The 22,120-nt window shown below is 48.9% G+C and overlaps 1 protein-coding gene and 1 long non-coding RNA gene across 6 annotated transcripts in view; one reads left to right on the top strand and one right to left on the bottom strand.

Annotated features, from left to right (window-relative positions):
* The window catches only part of LOC121133630, a 28,827-nt gene that overhangs the window by 584 nt on the left and 6,123 nt on the right, over nt 1–22,120 (bottom strand). The window contains exon 2 of the long non-coding RNA XR_005870553.1: nt 3,737–4,322. This is a non-coding gene — a long non-coding RNA (uncharacterized LOC121133630). The remainder of the gene's footprint in view (nt 1–3,736; nt 4,323–22,120) is intronic.
* On the top strand, nt 2,468–17,744 carry Fbxo43 (F-box protein 43). 5 transcript variants are annotated; one of them, XM_021228741.2, is made up of 6 exons: nt 2,468–2,541; nt 3,671–3,779; nt 5,336–6,740; nt 11,189–11,291; nt 16,977–17,180; nt 17,261–17,744. In XM_021228741.2, the coding sequence occupies exons 2-6, from the start codon at nt 3,689–3,691 to the stop codon at nt 17,507–17,509; spliced, it is 2,052 nt and encodes a 683-aa protein (XP_021084400.1). In that variant the 5' UTR covers nt 2,468–2,541; nt 3,671–3,688; the 3' UTR covers nt 17,510–17,744. The 5 variants fall into 5 exon arrangements, with proteins under 5 accessions (XP_021084400.1, XP_021084402.1, XP_040586348.1 ...); XM_021228743.2 differs by lacking the exon at nt 2,468–2,541 and adding an exon at nt 3,115–3,397; XM_040730414.1 differs by lacking the exon at nt 2,468–2,541 and adding an exon at nt 3,116–3,397 and having other exon boundaries at nt 5,339–6,740.

Below are 22,120 nucleotides of genomic sequence, written 5' to 3'. Positions count from 1 at the left end.
AAGTTATAAACATGATTTTAATTGATTTTTAGATTTTAAAATCTACTAAGGGAGGATCAGGGATCATTTCCATTAAAGCAGTATCTCCACAGTATCAAAAAAACAAGGCATTATATCATTTCAGGTGACATGTGCAGCTGGCAATAAAATCCAGTCTTTCATATTCTGTCCCTCCTTCAGCTCCGACTTTGTAGATGGTGTCGCTTATGTCACTTCCCTCGGAAGTATCTTTCGGCCGATTACAGGGACCCCACACGGCCTAGCTTTGGGGATCCAGCATCCCTGGCTGTTCTCTGTTTATGTCTGTAGCCCCTGTCGCTTGTTTGAAGTAGCTCATCTTCTGCAAGCTGGGTGTCTAGGGGTTTAAGCCCCTCAGCAGTTTTCTCTCTCAGCCTGAGACATGCCATCCGGGTCCCCAGATTCCTGAGAGTCCCCAGACGAGAGGACTCTCTGCATTGAAGTCTGTAATGAGTGACCGAGAGCTTTCCTAATGCTCTTGCATGTTAAGTTTGGAATTCCGTCGTCCGCCGTTTAATAGCTCTCCACCCATCAAAACCCTCCTCACTCCATGGTGCTTACTCCATGGTGTTCCGCACTCTGTGGAGTTGGTGTGTTCTCTGTGCCGCCGCTGTTACTCCCTTAGAGTACCGTCCTGTCCTGTGCCAGCCTTACCAGCAAGGGCGGCCGGGGTCTTCTTGCTCTACCCAGATAGAAACTGCCGGTAGCAAAGACCGGCTTGACAAATGCTGGCCTTTGCAGCATTTCCAGCTCCAGAGCTGAGCAGTAGCGGAAAGCCAGAGAGAGTGGCGCTCCCCACTGTTGGCTCTCACACAGGCCTTGCGTAGATTCAGATCTTATGAAGACAACGGTACCAGCACCATTAATCAGTCTGGACTCCTTAGCCCTGACATGTGGCCAGGGATACAATTCTCGGGATCCAGGCGTCTGAGATCCTAACATCCTGCCAGGTCTCCGGTGCTCCTTGGCCACCAGGGCCTGAGGTTTCCATTCCCTGGCTCTTTACAGCCCTAGGCCACTCTGCTCCCCCGCTCTACCTCCCCACCCCTTGTTCCTGCCCCAGCCAACATTCTGGAGCTCCTCGGTCAACCCCTCTCCATCGGCCAAGCAGCCGGCCACCTGGACGCGGCATTTGGCCAACTTCTGACTTCAAGTCACTTCCTCCCCGTCAGCCCCCACTACTCAGGCTTAACAAGTAAAGGTGCTTATGGCCAAGCCCAACAAACAGAGTTCAGTCCCTGGGACCCACACGCTCAAAGGGGAGAATAGGCTCGGTCAGGTTTGACGACGCCCTTCACATGCGTGCGGAAGCAAGCGTGCCCTCGCACACGCATGCACACGCAAATCTAAAAAATTAAAAACCAGATGAATAAAAGAAATAGGAGCAGGCAAGAAGACTTTTATGGGGCCTGACATTGCAAAAGCAAGGCAGGTATCACAGCAGGGTGTTTCCTGGGCAACTCAGCCAGAGGCATGTACTGCAAGTACAGTGTTGCCCTTTTGGACCCGTCAAAGGCGTCTCTCTGCTGGGTCACTGGGGGAGGAAGTGTTGCTACTCTGGCCTAAATGGGATGGTTTTAGGGCCATTGAGAGATCACCAGGGCTTGGGATAGCCAAAAGTGCAGGGGGGAAAAAAAAGTAAAACAAACAAACCAAAAATCACGCAAAGAAAACGGGAACGACGGAGCCGCCTCTGCAGAAGCTGGAGCACAATCGGAGAGAGCGGTGTAGATTTCTCAAGGCGTCGGTGGAGTGTTCAGAACAGCTGGCGCTGGCATAGACATGGCTCTCTGTTTGACTGCCAGTCCTTTTGCCCGAGACAATCAGGGCAGCAAGGTCGAGCATAGCGGCTGCTAATTAGGGAGTCAAATTGCCCACACCCCAGCATCCTTATTTACAGGAAAACGAACTGGAAGAGTGACTGCCACAAGCACAGTGACTTTAAACATTTTAAGACGTGCATCTGTGTGAGGACATACAGATGCCTGCAGAGGTCAGAAAAGGGTGCCGGATCCCCTGCAGTCATGGGCGGTTGTCAGTGTGATACGGGTGCTGGGAACCAAACCCGGGTCCTTTGGAAGAGCAGCAAGTGCTCTTGACAGCTGAGACATGGCATTTTAATAATGGTTACCACCTGCTCAGAGCCCTAGGGAGGGAGGGGCTCATCTGTTCCACAAACGAGCCTTGTTAACAAGCTGTGCCCTGTTTGTCTTTGTATGAGTATCTAGCATGTAGTTTGAGCTTAGTATTTGTCAGTTTGAGTTTAGATCTACTACACCCACGTTTACAATGCCTAAGGGGCAGCCAGGCAGAGAAACATCCTCAAGTTAGAGGCAGCGGAGGTTCTGAACGAGAACTATGTTAACCTGGGGTGGTGAGGTACCTAGATGGGACCTAGGAAGAGAGGTCCCCAAAGCAGACAGCTAGAAGCCATGCAGGGTGACAGGTCTGCGTCTGGCCCATATTCAGCACCCAGGAAACAGCGAATGAAAGTCAGGACTTTAAGTGTACTTAGCACTGGAGGTTAGTGGGTGTTTCTGATCCCTAGGAAGGAATTGTCTGAACATAATGAACAGTCTCTCTTATTTATTCATAACTCTTGTGTGGTTGTTTTTTCAAGGCAGTGGCGTGTAGCCCAGGCTAGCCTGAAACTTGGTATGTGTACAGAGCTGGTCTCTATGGGGATCCTGCAGAGACGGTGGGCAAGTGCTTTGCATCTTTTCTTTTCTTTTTTTCTGTTCACAAGACGTATCTTTGTTCGTTGTAGAAACAAGGACAAAAATATAAAAGAACTATTTTTAAAAATCATTAGCCGAGTGTGGTCGGAGTTCAAGTCCAGCCTGGACCACACCTGTTAACTCTCTCTCTCTCTCTCTCTCTCTCTCTCTCTCTCTCTCTCTCTCTCTCTCTCTCTCTCTCTCTCTCTCTACACACACACACACACACACACACACACACACACACACACACACACACACACACGGTGGGGGTGTCGTAATTCTTGCTGGGTTTGGTGGCGGCACCCCTCTAATCCTGGCGCTTGGGAGATGAAGGCAGGAGGATGGGCAGTTTCCGGGGCAGCCTTGGCTACCTAGCAAGTTAAGTGTGAGGCCGGCCTGGACTCCCTGAGGCCACCGAATCAAGCAGTAAGCAAGTCAGTCACGATGCTGATCGGTTGGCAGGCTGCTCTGACACCGAGCCTCAGGCCAGACATTGCCAGTGACGACCCCACCCCCCCTCCAGCCCCGCACGGTTTCTAACAGACGCACCCCTCTGCGTGGGGGCGGGCGAGCAGCTGGACCGAGGGAGGGAAAGGACGGACGGTGGCCTCGGACCCTGCAAGAGGCTCCGGGCCCCAGGAGGGGCGGGCGTGGCCCAGGTGAGCCCGCCCGGCTCGCCCTGCTCGCCCTGCTCGCCCGCGCCGCCGCTCCCCCTCCTCCCCGCTCGCCCGGGTGACGACCGTTAGCTCCGCCCGCACCGGCGGCTCAGGCCTGGGATCGGGGAGGTTCCCCACGTCCGGGACTGGCGGGGGAAGGCCGGGGGGTGCGGCTGCCACCGGCGGAGACACCCCCGGCGACCTGACCTCCCTGGCCCGTCCAGTCGAGCCGTAGCCGCCGGGGGCTCCGTTGATTGAGGTTTTTCTCTCTTTCAGTGGTGGTTGTAACTCGGCATGAGCTCCAGAGGCGAAGATGAGAGACTTGGTTATCTGGGAGCCTACCTTACTTTGACGTGTCTTAAGAGCTCGGGGTTGGCTGATGAGGGTAAGGCATTGCGCTTGAACCAGTGAGGCCGCCCGCTTTCACCGAGTCTTCTTTGCAGACGGGAGTTCTGCCAGCCCTGTTGTCAGCCCCCGTTTGTCGGTTTGTGTTTTAAGAGGCATCAGAGAGGTTTGTTTGAGTCGTCAGTCAACCGTGGGGTCAGAACAAGAGTAAGCCGGGCGACCTGTGGCTGCGTGAACGATGTTCAGCGTTTCGAGGCAGGCATTTGTGGGTACAGGAAAGAGGAGAGAGACGACAGCAGAAGGCCGCTGTGGTTTTTCTTCGGGGAGAGGGCACCCATCTGGGCTCGCAGTTTATTCCCAACGGTCTCGGCTTCATTTCCCCAAATCCTAGGCTGGTGCGCCACCTAGTGGTGACGTGGCGGAGCTGTTACATTCCCCAAGGTCACACGGACTAAAACACAAGCACTTGACCCAAAGTCACCAAATTCTGAAGCATAATGCGATTTGTTGAAAGCCAGGTTTAATCATCTTGACCTCCCGGGCATGTGGAGCACTTAGCAGCAGCGATCACAGGGAATCAAAACTGTCAGAAAGGAATAGGGATTTAAAAATTACTTTGCAAAGATGATCTAATATTGTGTTTATCATAGCAATTTTGTAATATTTGAATTTACACATACATTTAACTTATGTGACGCAGACCACCAGATCCACATGGCTTAAAGGGAGAAATGGTTCCCACAAGCTCTACTCCCCATGGTGTATTTGCAGGTGTGTCACACACACCCACAAGAAAGAAAAGGAAGGAACGAGGGAGGGAGAATAGTGATTTTTATTTTATTTTATTTAACCATGCGTGTCTATGTATGTGCACTCGTACAGTGCCACAGAGAACAGAGGAGGGCAGCTGGGACCTGGAGTTACAGGCAGCTGTCAGCTGCCTAATGTGGGTGCTGGGAACTGAACCCGGGTCCTTCCCAGGAACAACACAGGCTCTCAGCCTCTGAGCCATATGTCCAGCCTCCCATGATTTTTAAGTCGTTCCAGAGCTTTGAGAGGAAAATAACCCGAACACAAACAAGGATATTGAAACTGGACGTACATTCTTCAGTTAGCAAAATCATTTGATTTTGTTATTTTTGTTGATTGTTTCAAATGCTGGGCACTGGTGGTGCATGCCTGTAATCCCAGTACTAGGAAGGCAGAGGCAGGCAGATCTCTGAGTTTTGAGGCCAGCCTGGTCTAGAAAGTAAGTTCTAGGACAGCCAGGGCAACACATAGAAGCCCTGTCTCAGAGAGAAAAAAAAAACCAAAATGAAAAAAGTCAAGAATATTTCAATAAAATATTTGTGCATGGTTCTTTGCTTACAACTGTCAAGAATCAGGTTATTTATATTCTAGTTTCATAGTGAAGTGTTGTTTTAAGTAGGAAATATATGCCAGTATATTATGGAGATTTGCTTTTTAAGAAACTTCTGAAGAAAATCATGATATAATTTCCCATCCTCTGTTTTTTTCACAAATAATATGTTTTGGTGTAAGCTGCTTGGCTCCTCATTGCAAAGGAGGAATAAGCTTGTTTTTGCTTTGTTAAAGCAGAGAGCTTGAAGATGGCCCAGAGGCACCCAGCCATCCCTGGAGCAGGCAGCAGAGTGGACTTCCCTGCTGTCACCGTCAGGTGGCCGGGTCCCAGAGACTTTTGTCTCCTGTCTTCCTTTCAACAACTTGGTGAGTTGTCAGAGACTTGCAGCTATGATAGGAAAGAAAAAGGCCCAGCGTTAACCTGTGAGCGTCTTGAAACGCCAAGCCGAGGCTCAGCCCATCCCGCAGCATCTCCCACTCAGAGAAGGATACCCATGTTCCCAAGGAAGGAGAAGCGGGGAAGCCCGGAGCTCTGTGAGACCCCCAAAGCCAGAAGGAAACCGCGCTGCTTACGCAGGCGGCTCGACCTGTCTTTCATGCTTCTGAAGGGGGACTCTGACCCGCAGAGCGGTTCTCTAGAAAGCAGGGTAAGCCATGTTCTTAGCCCAGGAAAGCAACTTCCAGCCGGGGCTTCCAGTCTCCCCAAGCAGGACAACTTCAGCCCATTAGTCACCAGCACCATAAAAACAGAGGGTGTGCCCTCCAGCAGCCAGAGCTCCAGGCTAAGTTTCTCCCAGAACAAGACTTCCACAATTGATGACTCCACGGGAGACTGCAGCTTATTCGAAGTGGAATGTCTGTCTCCAATCCAAGGCGATGAGTTTAAAGGTTCTGTCACACACGACTTTAGCGACAGCAGTTTAAGTGTTAGTGATGAGAACACGTGTCCCGAACTTCTGGGCTCCTCCGGTGGTAGCCAGACGTCCTCAGGAGCAGATGTAACCACGTCTGTGACTCCAGTGAGCCGTCTCATGTCCAAAATTAGATTTCAAGGCAGTCAAGCGCTTTGTTCTTCGGCGGAGGTGAGAGACAGCGTTTCCACACCTGAAGACAGTGGCTTCGGCTCGCTCACCTGGGATAAGTCAGAAGACTCCCTCTCCGACCAAGAGGGCTCTTTGCAAGAGCTGCTTCAGAAACACAGGGGGACGCCCAGAGCCGGGGACCTGATAAGAAAGCCAAAGCATCTTGGGAGGCAGAGAAGACTGTCCACCCTCCGCGAGCAGGGCTCCCAATCAGAGACGGAAGAGGAGAAGCAGCCGGTCCCTCCCACCTCTGCAGCGGGCGTGGGCGAGAAGATCCGGGACCCGACTCCAAGCTTTCAGAACTTATCAAACACCCCAGCCTTGCAGCTAGTGCATGCGCTCTTCGTGAAGAGCAAAAGGAAGCAGTTCCCGCAGGAGGAGGTCTTCGAGGAAAGGGACGAGGGGACAATAGGCAGGTTGCAGCGTGTTCTGGCCGGACTGATTGGCAAGAAGATGGGCATAGAGCAGCTGGATATCTTGACAGAGTTACAGTATAGAAATTTGAAGCATGTCTTAGCTATGGTTTTAGCTTCCTTGACCTCAGAGAGTTTATACAGGTAAGAAATAAAAACTTTACCATCTTTTAAAGTGGTGTTTGTTTCGTTGTTTTTCTGTCTTTGGTTTATTACACTGTCTCAGAGGTTGTTTAAGTGACCTGCCTACTAGAGATTGCTAAGTAATCCCCTCTGTTTAAAAGCAAAACTAAAAGGTGCAGCCTGTAACCCCAGATACCTGGGAGGCTGGGGCAGAAGGTTGCTCATGTCCAGGTTAGGAATAGAAAAATCAAGATGTTGGTGGTTGTGGGTGTGTGCGTGCAAGTGTTTGTGTGTGTGTGTGTGTGTGTGTGTGTGTGTGTGTGTGTGTGCGCGTGTGTGTAGAAACCAGAAGTCAATTCATATTTTTCAATCCGTCTTAATTGCTTCCCACCCTACTTTTTGAGACAAGGTCTCTTACTGAAAGTAGAGCTCACCAATTAGGCTGGCCAAGCTCCTGGGATCCTTCAGACTCCACCTCTGCACGCTGGGATTACAAGTGTGGGCTGGGCCTTTGTTTTTGTTTTGTTTTGTTTTTGAGATTTATTATGTATATAGTGTTCTGTTTGCATGTGTCTCTGCAGGCCAGAAGAGGGCGCCAGATCTCATTACAGATGGTTTTGAACCATGGTGTAGGTGCTGGGAATTGAACTCAGGACCTCTGGGAGAGCAGTCAGTGCTCTTAACCTCTGAGCCACCTCTCCAGCTCCTAGCTGGGCCTTTTATGTGTGTGATGATGACCCAAACACAGGTCCTTTTGCTTACATAGCAAGCACTTCATCAACTGAGTCTTGTCTCCAGGCTCTCCTACCGTGTGTGTGTGTGTGTGTGTGTGTGTGTGTGTGTGTGTGTGTGAGAGAGAGAGAGAGAGAGAGAGAGAGAGAGAGAGAGAGAGAGAGAGAGAGAGAGAGAGGTGGGGGAAAGAGGGAGGTGTGTATGAGAGAAAGTGTATGTGTGCGTGTGCATGTGTGATATGTGTGAGTGTGCATTTTCATGGGGTGTATGGAGTGTGAGAGGGAGAAAGTGTGTGTGTGAGAGAGAGACAGGCAGAGAAAGAATCAAACTGTCAGACAGAGACACAGATAGACAGACAGACAGACTGGGTCTCTCATATCCCAGGTTAGCCTTGTACTCACTTTGTAGTTGAGGATGACCTTGAACTCCTGATTCTCCTGCCTCCACCTTTCAGGTTCTGGTGTTACAAGATGTGCGCCCAATGTATTCCACTGATTTTTAAATGTTTTATTTAAAAATTCACATTTCATTTGCCAAATACAAATTGTTTTAAAGTTGTGACACCTGATTAGAAATAAGAGAAATAATTATGATGACCAAGAAGCTATCACAAATAATGGATATGATTATTTGGTCCAAATTCTAGAATCTAAGGAAGCTAGCTAGCTTTCATTTTAGGGTTCAGTCTTCAGAGGCTGTGGGTATATGCCTTGTTTGTTGCTAACGCAGCCGAGAGAGGTAGTTGTGTCTTAGGGATTAGAATGTGAAGAACTCATGTCCACAGATAGTGTAATAGATTTTGCGGTGTTTCGAGATTACAGAGAAAAGCGGAGGTTTGGGGATTGGGATGACAGTGACTACAGACTACAAACAAGACTTCATGCTGGCATTATGCGGTACTGCAGGGCTGTCACAGGGCGGGACACACATGCCAGTGAGGACAGACAGAAGCCACGAGACCCTCCTTAAAGAGATTGTTAGTAATTTACACGTGGAGGTCAGAGGGTCACTTACAGATGTCTGCTCTTCCCTTCTACCATGTGGGTCCTGGGTCTTCAGGCTTGGTGACAAGTGTCTTACCCTCTTGCCATCCATGTGAATCTCTTCTTCTTCTTCTTCTTCTTCTTCTTCTTCTTCTTCTTCTTCTTCTTCTTCTTCTTCTTCTTCTTCTTCTTCTTCTTCTTCTTCTTCTTCTTCTTCTTCTTCTTCTTCTTCTTCTTCTTCTTCTTCTTCTTCTTCTTCTTCTTCTTCTTCTTCTTCTGCTTCTTCTTCTGCTTCTTCTTCTGCTTCTTCTTCTGCTTCTGCTTCTTCTGCTTCTTCTGCTTCTTCTTCTGCTTCTTCTTCTGCTTCTTCTGCTTCTGCTTCTTCTGCTTCTTCTTCTGCTTCTTCTTCTGCTTCTTCTTCTTCTTCTTCTTCTTCTTCTTCTTCTTCTTCTTCTTCTGCTTCTTCTTCTGCTTCTTCTTCTTCTTCTTCTTCTTCTTCTTCTTCTTCTTCTTCTTCTTCTTCTTCTTCTTCTTCTTCTTCGTTTTTGAGACAGGGTTTCTCTGTATTGTTTTGGAGGCTGTTCTGGAACTCTCTGTAGACCAGGCTGGTCTTGAGCTCACAGAGATCCACCAGTCTCTGCCTCCCGAGTGCAGGGATTAAAGGCTGTGCCACCAACGCCCGGGGTGAATCTCTTTCTTGATGGGAAGATGCCGTGTGGATGATGTCCTTGCTGTCTTTATGGCTGCTGCTCCCAAACCCCATCTTTGCCTCCTCCCTCCCACACACCTATCCTAGGCTATTGTAGGAAGTGGTGCCTTTTGTTGCTGGAAGTCTTCTGAGGCATCTTGTCTACCTGTCTGGTTTGCAGATGGAGAAAGCCGTCCAGAAATAGATGGAGGTCTACCCCACCAGGCTCTCTGACCTTTTCATCCAGTATCTTCCTGAAAACTATGTTCTGCCTCCTTTCAGAGTGTGTGTGGTAAAGCACATGGAATAGCCAAGATAGATAACATGGGCACATCTGTGTGCATCTGCGTGTGCCTTTCGGAAGTGCTCAAATAATAAGTTGTCTGAAAATTAACATGGCTGAATACAAGAATGTCATTTTCAAATGTTGGAGTATTTCAGTGCAGGAAAGTCAGCATGCTGGGTGGCAGTTTGGGTGGCTGCTTATGTGAGCCACTGGTACTAGTCATACTTAAGTGATTTGCAGCAAAGAATGTATATTTATGATCTTAATGGTACTCTTCTTGGTAACATGAGGGATGGAGATGAGATAGTTATGGAGAAGTGTTGTGTGCGCGCGTGTGTGTGTGTGCGCGCGTGCAGGGGTGTATGTGTACAGGTATGTGCTCACGTGTGTGTGTGCACACAGGTATGTGCCCATTTGTGTGTGTACACACGTGTGTGCATATGTGTGTATGTATGTGCTCCTGCTTGCCATGACACTGTGGGATCAGTTTTCCACTTCCATGCATATGTGTAGTAGGCTCATGCTGTCATGCGGACATGGCACTTGCCCTTCTCCACTGGGCCAACCTCTGGTGCTGGCTTCCTTTCTAACGGGTGGCTTTGCGCCCCCCTCTTGTGTGGTGAAGAGCGCATAGATTGACTTAGAGAGGTGATGGTACCTGCCTGGCCCCAGGGAATACAGAGCAGCGTTGACAGCAGGGGTGCTGCCTGGGCCCTCAACCCGAGTGCCTGTCTCAGTTTTCTTGTGCTCTCTACGTGGTTGGCTAAATTAGAACGAGAGAGAAAGACTAACTTCTTTTCACTAAGTAGTTGGAGCTGTTGAGGTAAAGGGGCTGGAGGCTGGGCTGTAGCTGGGTTGTAGCTGCTGCCTAAGCTTTGTGAGTAAAAGCAACATCGGGACGCTCTTCGGCATTAGAAATAGAACCCGAGTCATCAGATGGGTGCCACACGCAAGAGTGTCTCTTATTTGGCCCTTACTGCTTCCAGGGTTATTGCTTAAGGGTCGTTCTGATGTTTATTTGGCTGAAAGTGACCGAGATGCGCTAGATACAGGACTAGGAGGAATCCACTGAGCTCCTCATACTAGTTGATAACCATTTGCTGCATGTTGCGTTCCAAAATTATAATCGAATAGCACATGACCCTAGCATTCCCGTGGCTTGCGTTTGCTTTATTACTTTTGCTGTTGCTGTCATTTTGAGGCAGGATCTCACTGTGTCCCAGCCTGGCCCTGAACTCAGTATGTAGCGCAGACTGGCTCTGCATTCAGGGCAGTCCTGCCTCATCTCCCCCAGTGCCTGGGTCGCAGGTACAAACCACCATCCGTGACTCATGTTGGTGTACAGGGCCGGCAGCGTGGCTCAGCAGGTAAGAACACCTGCCACCAGTATTGATGGTCTGAGTTCAATCCCCGGGATCTACATGCTGGAGAAGAGAACCGAATTTCACTAGTTGTCCTCTGACCAGACTTGAGAACCATGGCACACATGTGCCTTCCCCTGCTCCCAACACCCTCTAAACAAATATATGAATATTTTTAAAAATTAAATGAAACAGTGATCAATCAAGATAATGCCACTATGTGATTAGTATCTTAACAGGAATTCTTTCATATGGTAAACTGATCTGAAACAATGAGTTGATCAAATGATACTATTATATAAGTTTAAGCTTACATTTCCCATTCAAGATCCTTACAGTTGTTTTTATTATTGGTCACCTCATAAGAAAATGCCAGCCTTTGGAGAACATGCAGTAATAGAGTGACTTGTTTATTGCAGTGCTTGGAACGTCAGCAGAAACTGGCGTGACATTGTGGCGCAGGATAAAAAGGCAAACGAGAGGAGGAAACTTTATATCATACAGTTGAAGGCAGATGCTCAGGTAATGTGGGTAACGCTTCCTAGAAGTGGCTCGTAGCTAGTGACTCCCCGCCACTGAGCCGCACGCTTGGTCTTTGATCTGTGAGTCTCTTCCATCTAGCAAACGTTCCCTTAGAAGTACCAGAGGAGCCAAGCTGTTTACACGGTGGCCTGTTGACAGCGTTCAAACCTACCGATGACTCGCTGGAGCCTCCTCCACAGTTAGATACCCCTGTAGCACTTAAAGATCCCAGTCTCTTAAGCACGCACTGTATGTCAGCCACTGTGCCAGTTGCTCTGATGACAGCGATGGGCGTTGTGACATGGCCCCTGATGCTTGGGGGTCACGTGCTGGGATGCTACAGCTGGACACGTGCCTACAGCGCAGGTGTGCCAAGGGGTCTCAGGTTCTGAGTGACATTTGAAAGGGCTGCTGAACAGGTCCCTGGGAATCAAAAGATCACCCTGCTGAGACCTGGACCAGGCACTAGTGGCCAGCTAGGTGGGGGAGACAGGGGAGTGTCTAGCAGGGGAGCAGGGCCCACGGGAGGGGGCCCATGGCAGGCTGAGGCGTGCCGTAACTTGCCCTCCTTTGAGAATCTGAGGTCTGGCTTTGACGTATGAGGCAAACCTTAAAGAAACGTATGAGTTCTTCTCAGAGACAGGGCTTTGTGTAATGGACAATGGCAGCACCATAATAACAGATGGAAAATTATGCAAACAAATAACACCATCTAAATACACACTTGTGAATTTCTCTTTTCAGTGAGATGTTGGGGTCCAAAGTTAAGTAGACTCTGAGGAAAAGTTCTGTCTTGTTACTGTGAGGTAACATCAGTCGTGTTCTCAGTGTCTGGCTGCTGACAGCTGGGGCATCTGACCCTGGGGGCACCAGACAGTGGGACCATTGGCAATATAACCACTTCCGTGTGCGTGTGTGCGCGTGTGTGTGTGCATGTGCGCGCGCGTGTGCGTGTGTATGTGTGCATGTGCACGTGTGTGCACGTGTGTATGTGCACATGCGTGCATGCGTGCATGTGTGCGTGTGCGCGCGTGTGTGCACGTGTGTATGTGTGTATGTGCACGTGTGCACGTGTGTGCAGTGTGTGCGTGCACACGTGTGTGTGCACGTGTGTGCGCATGTGTGTGTGCGTGTGTATGTGTGCGCGCGCACGCGTGCACTCACAAGCATGTTCTCTCCTTCCGCCTCGTGGGTCTTGGGGAGGTCAGAAGACAACCTAAGATCTTGAGTTCAAACTCGGGTTGTCAGGCTTGGTGACAAGCACCTAAACACACCGAGCCATCTTACCAGGCCCTCATAATGTTTTTAAAGAGTGTTGTCCTATATATGAGGGACAAACTTAAAAATAGTTTCCAATAGCTGGGTGATGGTGGCATACCCCTTTAATCCCACCCCTTCAGAGGCAGAGGCAGGCAGATCTCTGAGTGAGATCAGTTTGGTTTACACATTGAGTTCCAGGTCAGCCAAGACTACACAGTAAAACCCTGTCTCGAACAAAACACAACAAAAAATTTCAAGCAAGTACCTATTAATATTTAAATTGTAAACCCCACTGCTCCATTTCCTGCTTGACTTCTCTAAGGAAAAAACCTGGTTGTGTTGGCAGTAATTCCAGAGAAAGCATTTTACCCTCACATCCTTACTGCCATTCTAAAAAGAAGAAAACTAGCCGGATGGTGGTGGACCACACCTTTAATCCCAGCACTTAAAAGGTAGAGGCAGGTGAATTTCTGAGTTCCAGGCCAGCCTGGTCTACAGAGTGAGTTCCAGGACAACCAGGGGCCTACACAGAGAAGCCCTGTCTCGAAAACAAACAACAAACTAAATGAAGCAGGAGGAGGAGGAGGAAGAAGAGAGACCTCAGAGGCAGAGGAGGTGAGGCTGGAGGAGGAGGTGAGATTGGACTCACCACTCTCCTCTTGCCCGTCCTGACTGCTTTTGTAGACACCGACTCTGTAGTTCAGGCTCTCTCAGTGTAACCCAGGATGGCCTCAAACTCATGGTAGTTCTCCTGCCTCACTTTCCTGAGTGCTGGGGCTACAGGTAGGAGCCACCACACCAGGGTTCTGGTCTCCACTTGTGTTTCTTGTATTTCTAAGTACTTGAAATGCTATTTATTTATTTATTTATTTTATTTTTGAGACAGGGCTCTGGGTAGTCCTGGCTGTCCGGGAACTCACTCTGTAGACCAGGCTGGCCTTGAGTTCAGAGGTCCACCTGTCTCTGCCTTCCAAATGCTGGGACTAAAAGCATGTGCCACCATGCCTAGCTGATATTTGTTATTTTATCTGGAAGGGATTCAGTTAGTTCTCCATCCACTCAACACTCCCTAGCACCCTCTCCCTGGATCACTTTCTCCTGTCTTATGACCATAATTATATCACCATTTATGGGCAAATCAGACTTGGGTTGACACAGAGGCCATATCAAGATTATGACATGTACTGTTAAACTTCTGTGTTTTGTTTTTTGAGAGAGGGTCTATGTGAAAGCCTGGAACTCTGTATGTAGACAAGGCCAACCACAAGCTCCTGCCTCTGCTGGGACTACAGCACCGTGTCGTGCTTAATGTGTTTGTGTGTGTGTGTGTGTGTGTGTGTGTGCATGTACTCTGTGTGTGTGTTTGTTTATGCGCGCACATGGAGGTCAGAGGTCAATGTCAGGTGTGTTCCTCTGTGGTTCTCTTCCTTATCTTTGTAGCACAGCATCTCTCACTGAACCTGGAGCTCAGCAGCTTGGCTAAACTGGGCTGGTCTCTGCCCACCCAGGGCTGGAGTTACAGGCATGGACCACTTTGACCAGCTTCTACATGAGTGGTGGGATCCAAACCTGGCTCTCCATCTCTGCATGCTTGCACAAGTCCTTTCCTCACTGAGCCAGTTCCCCAGACTGCTTGTAGACATCGTTTCATGTACCTCAGGCTGGCCTTGAACTCCTCAATCCTCCTGCTTCTGTCCCTCCAGTGCTGGAATTGCTGCATGTGCCATCACACCCAGCAGACGGTTCACCGTGTCTTCCCGTGAGGCACTCTAATAACCGCACAGACTCTTATTAATTATAAATGTCTTGCTGACAGCTCAGGCTTGTTTTTAACCAGCTCTTCATAACTTAAATCAAGCCGTTCCTACTCATCTGTGTGCTGCCCCGAGGCTCCTTTACCTCTATATATTGTCCATGCTGCTTCTTCAGAGTCGGGCTGGTGACCCTTGAGACTCCGCCCTTCTTCCCAGCATCCTCCTCGTCTGGCTCCCGCCCAATCTCTTCCTGCCCAGCTATAGGCAGTCATCTCTTTAGTAGCCAATGAGAGTAATGTGTATTTACAGTGGACACAGACTGTTCCACAGCGGGCTGTCTCCCCCAACCCCTGAGTGTGCGTGTCTGTGTCTCTCCTCTTAGTGTTTCTCTCTACAGACTCTGGATTGATCTTCCCTTACGTAAGAACCGAAAGTCTCATCTGTGTGAATTCCAGCACATTCTACTTTCCTCCTTTCCCTCAGAGATTAACCATCCCAGAGTCCTGTGCCCTCCTAGTACACATGGACCCAAGCATTCATGTCTGGCCTATCATATTACGCCACTAGCCAAAACAGAAACATTTCAAAACGTGTTCAGTGATTTTCCTCAGATTGTACAGCATGTCAGAAAGATGCCGGGCTGGGCGCATTTGCTAGGAGGTGAGCCTCACCCGTCCTCCATCTTTAGACGGGTGCGAGTGCCCACGGGAACTGGGATCATTGCCTTTCCCCCGAGAGCCCTCCTTTACTCTTCGCTGTTCTCACTTGTGGAACGAGAAACCACTAGATGACTCCATTTTCACAGTGAAGTGTTTTTAGCAGATTCGAGGCCGGGGTGATACACATCAAGTGTGAGGCCATTGGGACGAGTCGAGAGAACCGTCCTGTAGACCGTTAGCAGGCACCAGCATGTGCTTTTCTGGACTGCTTTGTCTCTTCAACATTAAAAACAAAACCAGACAAACTGCCGCCGGCTGGGCGCTCCATGAATCCTCACTAAATGAGTAAGTGTCTCTTCTCGGCTGGCTTCAGCTGACAGCTTGATGCATTTTGGGGTGCATGCACCCTGCTCTCACCAGCTGCATCACGAGCCAGCGGGCGTTCCTTTAGGGAGCTCTTGGTTGGGCACCGTGGCCTAGGCTACAAACGGCAGAAATGACAGTCCTCCAACGAGTTCAGTATGTGCAGCTGCATTCGAGTTTTGTATATTTTAAAGTCGTTAGCTACTTCAGGTCTCATGGCCCGCTAACTGCTTCCCTGGACTTAGCCCACTGTAATTTCTCCTGTTTGGGTTTTCCGGTTGGATCCAGTTACAGCTCAGGAGACTTCAGAGAGAAGAGTACGATTACAGCTGAGTTGTAAGGAAACTCATCCAGTGTGCTCATCTCGATAGCTGCTCTGTTCTGCCTGTTTTTAGAGAAACATTTTCCCCATCACAACCTTAACAAAGTACAAGACCGTACGGATTACTTACTGAAAATGCTTTTCTAATTATTTTTTTCTGATTTTATTGAGGTAACATTGACAAAGAGACATTGTATCCTTTTAAGGTTTAGTATAAGCCAATTCACATACTTCTTGATGAAACATTTGAATAATGTGGGGTTCTAGTTCAGATGTGAGATGCTTTTTGCTCTTTTAAAAATATCAAGGCTATAGAAAACAAGCATAAAAAAAATCAGAACCAGATCTTTGCAAACCAGCCAAAGACACTGTGAGCTCAGCAGTCCTATTGCCTGTCCAACATGTGCTTAAGGTAAGAACTTGCAAAGACTCCGTAGCAGGCTTTGAAAACCCTCCCCTAATTCTCCTCTTTTTAGATCTTGGCTTTAAAATGGATCGCAAACCATGGTTTGTAGGCCAAGTGCTTTCTGCCACCTGTATTCTCAAATGCGTTTGGCTGGAGGGCTCTTCTCTTGGCATTTCTGCTGTCGACTCAGCACTGAGCAGCTATGGCTGCATGGCCTCCAGTCTTAACATGCGTGCTGTTTTATACCATCCTATTACTTAGAGAAGTTCCCAATAATAAGTGGTTTAAATGGAAGAGCAATTCAGAAAATCAAAATGTATTCTTTTCAAAGCAGAGAGAGGTGAGACAGAGAGAGAGAGGGGTGTGTGTGTGTGTGTGAGGAGAGAGAGGCGTGTGTGTGTGTGTGTGTGTGTGTGTGTGAGAGAGAGAGAGAGAGAGAGAGAGAGAGAGAGAGAGAGAGAGAGAGAGAGAGAGGAGAGAGGTGAGGGAGAGCGTTCACTACCATCCAGGCCAAGCCTCAAGCGCTGAGGTCGGGATGGCTTTGGGGGCTTGGTTCTTCCCGTCCACCTGTTGGTACAGCATCTTGTTTAGGCTGCTGTACTCTAGACTTCCAGGCCATTCTCCTGCCTCCATTCCCCACCCCACTCATAGGAGAGCCCTACCACACCAGGCTGGCAGACTTTCATGGTTAGCCCCTTTACCCGAAGAGTCATCTCCAAACTTGTTTTCTTTGACTTAACAGTTAGGCAGGAAGGGATTGCCTGTTCCCCAATTCCCCCCGAAAAGAGAAATGATCCAAGGAAAGATCTTGGAGTCGGAGACCACTCCTGAGCATTAGTTGAAATCCAGGCCAGGCAGGACGCCGCCCTGCCTGGGAAGTGTCTGATTCTGCAGCCTGGACCATCCCTGTCTTTCCTGCAGGCGGCTGTGTTACACGTCCAGGAGGCTGGCACTCGGCTCCGGCTCCTGAGTCGCTCAGCCCTAAGATCCGTGCAGGCACAGGCACCGGCTCCCACTTCTCAGAAGGAGCAAGTGCCCATTCTGTCCCCTTGGGGAGATGTTTTGACACCTGTAGCAAGTGCTTCGCTCACCCACCTGAGGAGTAAGCAGGACCAGTATGTCAAGGTGAGTGTGGGCCCCAGCTGTTAGGAGTAAAGCCACGCGCGGACTGCGCTGGAAGACTGAGTGTCATGTTTCCACTGCAGGTTGCCAGGACGCTTTTCAGTGACGAAGCGCTAAAACCTTGCCCACGGTGCCAATCCCCCGCCAAGTACCAGCCGTATAAGAGAAGGGGGCTGTGCAGCCGTGAGGCCTGCGGCTTTGACTTTTGTGTGTTATGTCTGTGTGCTTACCACGGGTCGGAAGAGTGCAGAGGAGGGCCCGCCAGGCCGCGGAGCGGTAAGGACGCTCTGCCAGGGAGCGCCCAGAGCAAGCGGAATTTAAGACGGCTCTAAGGAGCCCGAGGGACCAGCGGGTTCCGTCTGACTTAAAATTATGACTGTTCTGAAGACATGCAAATCTTCCTATTGATGACAGATGATGATTTATTTCCTGTTTTGTATGCGTTATAATGCACACCATTGTATATTTTCTTTAAAGCGATGAGTTTTGAGAGGATTTTATTTTAGTATTTCATATCCCCACTTTAAATAACTTAATGTTTTAAATAAAGAAGTTTCAGGGTTGTTACATACGTGTGTTTCACTGCTTCACGTAACTTAAAATTTGTGCATTTCATAACTGTCAGAATGTTCAATTTTTTAAAAAAAATAAATTTCCAAATAATTGCAAAATATACTGAACTTTAGGTCAGTGCACTTACAGGTTTTAGAAAATTAACTGATGGCTGAAATTAAATATAAGTAAAATGTTTTTTAGAAGTTCCATCATACGTAACCCATAATTTCAGTCTTTCTCTTATTTGATATTTTAGTAGACCATTGGTTTAGTAAAATTTACTTAACACTAATAAATGTCAACTATGGAGACTCTGTAGTTACTCATACAGAATTTTATTAACAAGCACATCTATAATTAAGTACTTAAAATTCTCGAATCATAGTCACAGAATCTAATATTTTGAAAGATTTGGACTGGGTAGAAAAGATGGGTTTGAATAGAAAAACATATGAAGTCATTGATAATGGACACTATAGTTTGTATGTGTTCATAATGTGCCTTTTCCCAAGGACAATTCCAATGGCAAAAGAGATAAGTTAGTGCTGAAAAATTAGTATAAGAAGAGACCTTTTTCATGTGTTTTGAGACAGGGTTCCACTGTGTAGCCCTGGCTGTCCTGGAACTCGCTCTGTAGACCAGGCTGGCCTCGAACTCACAGAGATCTGCTTACCTCTGCCTCCTGAGTGCTGGGGTTAAAGGCGAGCGTCACTACACCTGGACACAAGAGAGGGAATTTTTAAAAAATGACTTATTTTTATTTCATGTGCTTTGGTGTTATGTCTGCATGTCTGTGTGAGGGTGTTGGATATCCTGGAACTGTGAGCCACCATGTGGTGCTGGGATTTGAACCCAGGTCCTTTGGAAAAGCAGCCAGTGCTCTTAACCACTGAGCCATCTCTCTAGACACATAGGCAGGAGACTTTTGACCGCAGATTTATAATTTGTGTGCTTAGGTAACTGCTGTATGAACAAAATGTGTGTTTACCCTACACACATATTTAAATGAGCTCCTTATTTAGGAAAACAATTCAAGAGTTTAAAATGTATACATGGTGTGTTTGGTTCTAACTAAATTGTGTCCTTTTCTCCCCACTTTTCTTTCTCTGTCTTTTGACACACTTTTACTTTGTAGCTCAGGCTGGCCTTGAAATCAAGGGGATCCTCCTGCCTCAACCTCCTGAGTGCTGGGATGGCAGGCCGCCACACCCATCTTGGTGTCTGTTTATTTCCCGAGATATCTTCTGCATCGTAATCACTAATGCTTACCGTAGTCTTTATCGTTTTCTGCGCAGAGGCTTTTAAATGTACTTTTTGGGAATGGAGTTCTGTCCTGGGTCCCTTACTGCATGACGTCACTCTGGTTACATCCTCTCAGCTCCTTCCTCACTGTGCCCTTCAGCGTCGCTCTGACTATGACGTCACTCCATGCCGTCGCTCTGGTTACGGCCTCTAGCTGCTTCCTCACTCTATGATGTCGCTCTGACTATGACGTCACTCTGGTTACGTCTCTCAGCTGCTTCCTCACTGTGCCCTTTGGCGCCACTCTATGACGTCACTCGACTATGGCGTCGCTCTGACTATGACGTCGCTCTATGACGTCGCTCGGACTGCTTCCTTCATTCCTAGGTGGAGGGTTTACGGACAGTGCCCCGGGAAGCGGCTCAGAGACTCCAAGTGAGACAGCAGTTCCTGCTGCTGCTCTTTGGAGAAATGGGGTCAAAAGAAACATTTGTGGGGTTCTTGATGCCGAAGGAACGTGGAGTCAATGTCTAAACTGCTCACAAAACTGGCTGAGCAGACGCACACGCCATCCCCTGGGTTGGTAGGGCTCTGTAAGCCCTTCCAAGGAACTTATCTGTTGGAAACTATTGCCCTTGGCTGCTGGATCATCTCTCCAGCCCTGGAGGAACGTGTTCCTTTTCTTTTTTAAAGTTTTATTATGTATGCAATAGTGTTCTATGCTTGGACACCAGAAGAGGGCGCCAGATCCCATTTCAGATGGCTGTGAGCCACCGTGTGGGTGCTGGGAATTGAACTCAGGACCTCTGGAAGAGCAGCCGGTGCTCTTAACCTCTGAGCCGTCTCTCCAGCCCCCATCTTACTCCCTGTAAGGTAACAGGAAATCGGGGCTCAGGGAGATGACTTGGTGTGAGGTCGCACAGGCAGCAGGAGGTCAGGCAACAGTCTTCCGATGGTACAGGGCAGAGGTCTTTGCACAGCTCTGTTTGAGACTCCAATGCCTGTGCGATTGCAACACTGTAAACGAAGACGGCTTTGGTATTTAATTATCTTCTTGGCCTGCCGAGGGGGGGGGGAATTCTAATTACAAATAATTCTACTTGATTAATTCCTCTGTTCCTGCACGACTTAAAGAACTCTATTATTCAAAAATGTAAATGGAGCCAGGCATGGTGGCAGACTCCCGGGATCCCAGCGCGTGAGAGGCAGGGGCAGAAGGGCCTGCAGTTCATCATCTTTGCCTCCACAACGCATCTGAGGATGTGCTAGAAATTGTTTTCAGGTGCGTGTCTTTTGTTTATGCTGCATTTGTTTAACTCTGTGAAGCTGTGAGTCGTTTGCTGCCTGAAACACCTGGTGGTCTCATAAAGAGCTGAACGGCCAATAGCGAGGCCGGGGCTGGCAGACAGAAAGAACAAACAGAAGGAAAAACCAGAGAGGAGGAGCAATGACAGAACAAAGAGAGGAGGAAGTCAGGGGCTAACCACCCAGACACCCAGACACCCAAACGACACCCAGCCACCCAGCCAGTCACACAGTTAAGCAGGAGAGTAAGATAAAGTTCTGTAAGAAAGATAAAAGCCCAGAGGGAAAAGGTGACAGGTTAATTTAAGATAAGAACAGCTGGCTATAAACAAGCCAAGCCAAGGCCAGGCACTCACAACTAAGAATAAGCCTTAATGTGTGATTTACTTGGGAGCTGGGTGGTGCCTCCCTGCAAAATCAAGAGTAAAACATCAAACATAAGAAACGAAAACAACCCCCCCCCTCAAAAATACAACCCCAAACAAGAGAAACAACAAAGAACCACTGTGATCATGCCAGTCCCAAGGCCGTAAGATAACCCCAAGACACAGGCACACTGCGGGGCGGTGCCGCCACGCTCCGGCTGGCGTCGGATCTCCTCGTCTGTCGACAGCTGGTGAGGGGCGCTGAGAAAGAGTCACCAAGCAGCCATGTGGGGCCCTCCGTGTCCTCACAGACTCCCAAAAGGAAGGAGTGGGGGCACCGGACTCACCCCTCATCCTGTCTCACTTCTTTAACACGAGGACACGGGGAGAACTGGTTAGGGGGAGCAGCCGTGGAACTGCGCCCTCCACTGACCTGGTGCGGAACTGCGCCCTCCACTGACCTGGTGCGGAACTGCGCCCTCCACTGACCTGGTGTGGAACTGCACCCTCCATCCACTGACCTGGTGTGGAACTGCGCCCTCCATCCACTGACCTGCTGTGGAACTGCGCCCTCCATCCACTGACCTGGTGCAGAACCGCGCCCTCCATCCACTGACCTGGTGCAGAACCGCGCCCTCCATCCACTGACCTGGTGTGGAACCGCGCCCTCCACTGACCTGGTGCAGAACCGCGCCCTCCATCCACTGACCTGCTGCGGAACTGCGCCCTCCACTGACCTGGTGCAGAACCGCGCCCTCCATCCACTGACCTGGCATAAGAATATTTTACCCCTCTCCCCACCTCCCGTGGTCAGTCCCCTTGACAGCCTTTGTAGCTAAGGGCAAGAAGATCCTATTTCACTGATTCTCACCTCCTATAGCTTGGGAAAGGGGCAAAAAGTGTCGAATGTAAACACTAAAGAGAATACCAAAATATTCCTCTAGAGGGCACCAAAGACTTATTTATGGTGAGAAGGGCCTTCCACAAGTAAATTTAGCTTTCATGAATTTGACACGTACTGTGACATTTCCAAATAGGGGAAACTGTCTCTTCATTTTATTTTTTAAAAAGTGTATGTAGAATAAATTTGGGAAATAGTTACTACCCAGTTATTTTGGCTGGCTTGCAAGTGTGTAATATTTTCCAGGATGCTAACGGAGCAACCCTGCTGTGTGCTTTGACGGTGTTAACTCCCCGACCAGTCCCGCACTCCTGGCTCCATGGACGGTGGAGATGGGCAGATAGGTGTGCACTGTGAAAATGGCGTCAGGCTGCTAATGGTTTCCCTCAGGTGGTTCCATCCCTGCAGGAGGCGGGCACAGGGTGCGGGGTTAGTGACATCCTGACGTGACTGCGAATGTCCCCAGCAAACATCAGACTCCAGGCTATTTGTACTAAACCATGGCCCCACGCCACATTGCTTCCCTTTTTAATTTTTTTTTTGCGTGTGTGTGTGTGTGTGTGTGTGTGTGTGTG

This window comes from Mesocricetus auratus, unplaced genomic scaffold (genome assembly GCF_017639785.1).
Source record: "Mesocricetus auratus isolate SY011 unplaced genomic scaffold, BCM_Maur_2.0 Super-Scaffold_100023, whole genome shotgun sequence".
NCBI lineage: Eukaryota > Metazoa > Chordata > Mammalia > Rodentia > Cricetidae > Mesocricetus > Mesocricetus auratus.
The sequence above is the reverse complement of the archived record's forward strand: the minus strand, read 5'-3'. Positions and strand labels throughout refer to the sequence as shown.

Excerpts from the sequence above, each read along its gene's own strand:
- Fbxo43 (XM_021228741.2), top strand. The coding sequence starts at position 3,689 with ATGAGCTCCAGAGGCGAAGATGAGAGACTTGGTTATCTGGGAGCCTAC. Across the intron at positions 6,741-11,188 it reads ACCTCAGAGAGTTTATACAG|TGCTTGGAACGTCAGCAGAA; the intron begins GTAAGAAATAAA and ends TGTTTATTGCAG. Across the intron at positions 11,292-16,976 it reads AGTTGAAGGCAGATGCTCAG|GCGGCTGTGTTACACGTCCA; the intron begins GTAATGTGGGTA and ends TCTTTCCTGCAG.